This window comes from Mus pahari, chromosome 14, assembly GCF_900095145.1.
Source record: "Mus pahari chromosome 14, PAHARI_EIJ_v1.1, whole genome shotgun sequence".
Taxonomy (NCBI): Eukaryota; Metazoa; Chordata; class Mammalia; order Rodentia; family Muridae; genus Mus; species Mus pahari.
Window position 1 is genome coordinate 66,980,008 of NC_034603.1, and position 6,448 is coordinate 66,986,455.

A 6,448-nucleotide genomic window follows, 5' to 3' on the forward strand; every position below is an offset into this window, starting at 1 on the left:
GGAACTCACTTGGTAGACCAGGCTGGCCTCGAACTCAGAAATCCGCCTGCCTCTGCCTCCCGAGTGCTGGGATTAAAGGCCTGCGCCACCAGGCCCGGCGATTCACTAGATATTTAAATAGGTTTTATGTACATTAAAAAGACTCCTTGGAGGTGTTTGAGCAATTGACTATACAGGGCATTGGGACTAGAGAAAGGACTCACATTTGATGTATACCACGATCTTTGGGAAAACGGAGGCAATTTCTCATTATCTAAAGATAGAGTAATAGTCACATTTGGAGTATTGCTACAGGGTGCAACTGTTGTGTTTCTCTGGCCTGGCTTCCTTCCTGATCAGGCCACATGGTTGGGCAGTCACTCCACCCTTGTGCTCCGATCCCAACATTTGTTCAGTAAGGGTTTTGTATTAGAAACAGGTGACTCAGAGGTCCCTGCTTTTAAGCTTTTGCAGTGCAGCTGGGGAGGCAGAACCCGTGGGCATTCCCGCTGTATTTGTACAGGTAATTCCTTTATTTAGAGAGGTTTATTTTCTTAGGGTAAAGCTCTTCCTTAATACAAAGGTGACTTTTAAAACTCTAGTCCTATTTAAAGCTTCATCAATGCCTTGGAATTTGGTCCCGTGAAGGAACAATAGCACCTTTCACAAGTAGCGGGGACGCTGGGTCTAGACCTCAAAGATCAGGGCTGGGGTCACTCACTAGCTGGGTGGGGACGTCAGAGACTCATTTTCCACATCTACGACAATAATAAGGTTACCGACCACTGGCACAGACCAATTGTAAGAGTCAGAAGATAGTCACGAGATAATGTTGCAGGCATACTTGGCCTGCTACAGGCACCGTGAAAGGTTCATTGAACTTTGCTGAAAGTGGAAACTGCAGGTATTTCCTTGCTTCCTGTCCACAGCATTGATTTGTGGCATTTTTGTTTAAACCAGCCTTCTCCCTTCCAGGCTTCTTATCCTTGGTATTATTTGCTCATGCAAAATAAAAGTAGCTCCACCTCCAAAGCCTGGGACTCTGCGGTAAGCTTTTCTTTCTTATGCACTGAGTGGCTGAGTATTCATCCATGCTGCTAGGCTGCCCCCTCATGAAGCAGCCTTGCAGTGTAAACACCAGAGACAGACAAGTCAAAATACCCTGGGACCTTACTTGGCTTTTCCAAGTTAAAGTGGTCCCTTATCCACTGAGAAGCCCACACACAGGTTTGTAACCCCACCCTCTCTCTCCACCATCACTCTTATGGTCCACGAGTGTGAGACCATGGAGTGTACTTGGCATCTAGCACATATAGGACTGGGGATGAAGGTCAGTTTGCAGAGTGCTTGCTTAGCATGGGTTCAATTCCTAGCACTGCATAAGCGGAACATGATGGCATGTTCTAGCAATTCCAGGGCAGGCAAGGCGAAGGTGGGAAGATCAGAAGTTTGAGGCCATCCTTGGGTATAAAGTGAGCTCAATGTCAGTCTTGGCTGCATGAGGCCAACTTCCTCTCTCCCATCTACATATGTATGTGTATATGTGCATTTGCATATTTATGTTTATGTGCCTGAGTTTGTGTGTGTGTGTGTGTGCAGCATGTGTACACGGAAGGCTGCAAAGGACAGAGAGGCCATTGGACCACCAGGAACTGGAGTTATAGGTAGTTGTGGGTCAACCTTTAGGGTCTGGGAACTGAACTGAAGAGCAGGAGCCATGGAGCCAGTTCTCCTGCAGCCACATCTCACATTTAAAACTTCTCACTCTTTGGCTTTGCTTAATGTAATATTGTGGTGCAGTCACTGTTTCTGAGACATCCTTCAGAGTCATAAAAGGACGTGGATGGATTGAGAAACAAGATATGAGGCGTATATTTTAAACCCTATGTTGTAATAATCACCCAGTTTCTCCCCAAGGCGCTGAGTTCATTCTGTGAAAATCTAGTTGGTGCATTAGCAGAGTATCATTGCCTCAAGGTATGTAATCTCCCACTCAGGAGACACTTTGACCATGCTTCCAAATATCAAATACTAAGAATCATCAGGGAGTTTTAGAAACGATATTCCTATTGCTCTGTCCAATTTCTGTGTTTCAAAAGGTTTAGATTCATTTCTGAACTATGTTTCTCACAGACTTTTTGAGCAGCATTTAACATTGCAAAACGAGGATAAAATGTCTATTTATTCAGAGTACTTCATCAGGACCTGGGAGAGACCAGCCCCAGGTGACTGAGGAACCCCTTAGGATCTGGCAGAAGTCAGACATGACAGGAACCTCAACCTCCAAGAGTGACAGTCTTCCAAACCAGAGAAGATGAAACATCCAAAGTAGAAGTCTAGAAAAACATGAACTTGGACCTATTTGGCCTGAGAATCCAGAGGCCTGGCCCTGTTGAGAGTGGGCTGGCTGTCCTTACTCAAAGTTGAACCCACTCCTGATCTCCGTCCCTGCCCCCAATTCCATTCTAAAGAATTTAGAAAAGCAGGTATAAGAAGTATCCAGTTTCAGTCCCCTGGCCTGGACGTTGGGGATAAAAATATTTGCTTCCCAGATCGGTGAGAATTGAATGTTGTGAACTATGTGTGGCATGGGCTGTTCTGTCAACACGCTGCATGATCCTTGGGGCTAAGACATGCATTTCATCTTTGTATGAGGCTATTGAGTTGGTATCACGCTGGGGTGGAGGTTGGATCATTTGAAACAGACCTGAAATCGCCCTGGGCTGCTGGCTTGGAGGTTATTTCACAGTTTTGAACTTTAGTTTCCTAACAGAGTTGCGAGAATTAAGTCAGATAACATATATGAGTCCTGTTGTGGCAGAAGGCCCTTTGCACAGGAAGTGCTCAATAATTGTTTCCTCCCCTTTCTTCCCTCGCTCTACTTCTCTCTCTGGTTGGACTGTCTGCTGCTGTTGGAGCAGGTGTAATCTGGTTATTTCTTTTGGGAGTCATGCTCCCAGCTCTCCATCTGCAGACATCATCTTTCCCCCTCCGTTCTAAAACCAAAGCAACTTCACGAAACGCAAAAACAGCGTGAGGATGTTGAGTCACCTTGTTTTCTTCACAGAGAAGACCGCGCACTCTGTAGTTAAGGCAATTACGCACTTGGTTATTAGGCCGATTATTCAATAATTAGGGGTCATTACAAGGACAGATTTATATTATCTTGATTGGTCCTTCCTACATTCAAGCAAAGATGGCTGAGCATTGTGAAATAATATGGTATTAATATTGGAAGCCTGCGATGGCCTTTCCGGGGCTGTGGGGGTTAAAGCATGCTTCTAGGGGGATTTTTCTGGAACTCCTTCATACAAAGGGAAGGTTTATAGCTTTAAGAACACAAATGTGAGATGATTGTCCCCCCTCTGCTTGTATCCAGGCACCCCAGAAGATAGGAGCATCCTAGGTGTTTGGTCGAGAAGTGTGGTAATTTTTTTTGGAAGCACATCTCAGTAGAGTAACCCATCTCTCCAGTTTTTAAAGACCCAATTTTATCATCCCCCACCCCACCCCCACCCCCAGCAATGTGCCTTTATCAGAAGTGTGAGCCACTTTATCTCCTAGCAGTTCCTAGAAAAATAGCCAGGGATGTCATCACGATCTATCTGCTGCTATTTCCCGCATGACCTACACGGTAGCGTAACTCAGCCTTTTGTTGATTGAGAGTCACACTGTCGCCAGGCCTCTGAGGTGGAGCAGAACTGATTTGAAAGCAAATTCTCTCCTGGGCCTTGTGTACTGAGGGTGCACCCTGCATAGCAGCCTTATCATTTCTGTGATGGTGCTGGCTCTTAGGTGATACCTGCCCAGTGACCAGCTGGCTGTCTGACATTCCTAAGGCTCACATATTTGGTTCCTCCCCACCCCATGTTTTAAAGTGTGTAGAAAACCAGGCAGTTTTGCTGTTTAAAAGATAGTGTCTAGTAACTCTGAAATGTTTGCTGTCTGGTTTCTACATCATTTGTAGAGAGGAAATTATTTTTGCAAACAGATTTTCCCGCGTCCATACTTAAGCTATGGCAGTAAGATTTCAGCGAGCAGTACTTGAGCCGAGTTCTTTTTTTGCTATTTTCCCTGGAACTGTCTGTTCCACTATCCAGATGTGCACTATCTAGTTTCCCCTCCCCCTATCCTCTCTGGGTATGGCAGTACCATAGCAAGCTACAGGGTCTCTCAGTGTCTTACCTGTTCCTGCAGGCGGCTGATGTTTTCCTCATACTGGGAATAATCCTTTCTGTGGCTGGGTTCTCTCTCCTGATGCCACTGAAGGATACGGGTTTCCAGCTTCGAGTTAGCCTCCTCTAGAGCCCGCACCTTCTCCAGATAGGTGGCCAGGCGATCGTTGAGATTCTGCATGGTGGCCTTGCCATTGCCACCTAGCAGGGGACTGCTTCTTCCGGACTCCCATGACCCTCCAGAAGGCAGGCAGCCTGGCGTGGTGAAGGAGAGGGAGATGCGGACACCCCCTGCGCCTCCATGGACACTCGGTGCCCGGTGGCAGCTCCCCTGCCGCCCCCGGGTGCTTCCGAGGCTGTGGACAGAGGCCGAGTAGGTCTGGTTAAAGCTGTGGCTGGAGTTCATGGTCCCATCTGTGTATGGAGCAGGGCTATCTCAGCTCTTGACGCTCACAGGACTGAGCTGCCTCAGACTGCTTGGGATGGTTTTATGCTCTTTGCTGTGGGAGTTTCCTTTTCTGACAACCGTACCGACAAGATCCTATCATTGTGCAATGTGTGTTTCCTCTTGGTCAATCCCGAGGTGCCCCTGGGCCAACACACTCTGCTGTTGTTGTTTAGAACCACGTGAATATGCCAGTTACCGCCTCCCTCCCAGTGGTAACCCGGAGGCGTGGCCCAGGCCATCAGGTGGGTAGCAGGTCTCAGATGTCTTTCTAATCTCGCAGTGGAAATTTTCCAATGTACATTCACCAAAAAAAAGGTCAGATTAAAGCCCACAGTAAGACTGTTTGGTGTGGTATAGTTTTTCTTTTAAAATACCAGCGCCATTAATCTCTCTCACACACAGCGCTCCAGATAAACTCTCTCACACCAGGATAAGAAAGACTTACAAGGTTAGAACCAGAACAAACCAGAATCTCAAGTCCTAGAAGAAATCTGCTCCCGTGCAGAAGGAAACAGAGAGGACTCTAAATATCTGATTCCTTTGTGTCTGCTGCCGTTTGATGGAAAGTAATTTCAAAGGAATCACTCTTCAGAACAAACCCTCAATTACAGTCATAATTAATTAATGAATGACTGGCCTTCCGCTTCCAGGATGCCTTTGATCCCAGCACACCTCAAAACCAAACAAGCCAGCCTGTGCCTGCGATGTCCCTGGGCTCCAGGGAAGAGAAGATGACTTTGACCAGCAGCCCTGGGCCGTCTCTGTTTTTTTTTGGTTGAGTCCCCGGACCATTGACCTGTATGCCATCTACAGCAGGGGCTATGAAAACAGGAAGCCCGTCATGGTCGCCTGACATGTATGATGCATCTTAACTTTCTGCCAAGGTAAAGGTTGGGAGTGAATAATGATGCGGTTTGGGGAAAGGGCTCTGCCCTGGTTATTGGTGACTCCATTTAAAGATGACATAGAAATAAACTGTCAGGGTCTATGGAGATAGTTCAGAGGGTCAGAGTCCTTGCCGGGCCAGCCGGAGGACCAGGGATCAACTCCTCAGAGTCTATGTGCGGTGCTGCTATTACACCTTTCCGTCATTGGTGTGAGTGCAGAGACAGGAGGATCTCTGGGGCCGGGAGCCCACCAGTGCAACTCCTGGTTTAAAGAGAGACTCTGTCTCAGTGGAATAAGGTGGGAGGTGACAGAGGAGGACACCCAGTGTCCTTCGCTGCTTTTTGGTGTGCTCCTCCTCCCCCGCCCCCCATGCTCACAGACATGAGCCACACACACACATGAAACAAAAAATAAAATGTCAGTTATCAGAAGAGATCTTGGTGTTACTCTTTAATGCCACCAACTGCACAGATCAGGGAAAACGAGGCCTGTAGGGGATGTGGGGAGGATGAACTGAGTTAGGGAAGCCACACAGCACTGCTATCAGTCACAAAGGGGTCCTGTACAGCTCTTCTTCCATAATGGTAACAGGTCTTCTCTGCCTCCTAGACATAGTTTAATCCTTATAACAACTATTGGCATGTGTATGTGTGTGTGTGTGTGTGTGTGTGTGTGTGTGTGTGTGTGTGTAGGGGGCTACTGAGAATGGAGCCTATAACCAGGGGTAGGCAAACACTGCTCAGTTATAATATGCTTTGCAGATAAAGGACTAGGGGTTCCCAGAGGTGAGTTATTTGAGGCTATTTGCATGTGCAGTGTAGTTGAGTACACGACTTTGTCTCTTCCTTGCAAAGATGGGTTCAAAGGTTGCTTCCTTCAATAATCATTTTCTGAATTCTCTGGGAGGAATTCGGTGCCGTGGCAGGAGAGCATGACCTCATCTAGATCCAAGGTCTTC

At 47.1% G+C, this 6,448-nt stretch overlaps 1 protein-coding gene across 1 annotated transcript in view; it reads right to left on the bottom strand.

Moving 5' to 3' along the window:
- The window catches only part of Krt23 (keratin 23), a 15,976-nt gene extending 11,359 nt beyond the window's left edge, over window positions 1-4,617 (bottom strand). Inside the window, exon 1 of the mRNA XM_021214107.2 lies at window positions 4,165-4,617. Coding sequence (XP_021069766.1) covers window positions 4,165-4,560 — 396 coding nt within the window. The 5' untranslated portion in view covers window positions 4,561-4,617. The remainder of the gene's footprint in view (window positions 1-4,164) is intronic.
- Window positions 4,618-6,448: the final 1,831 nt, after the last annotated feature.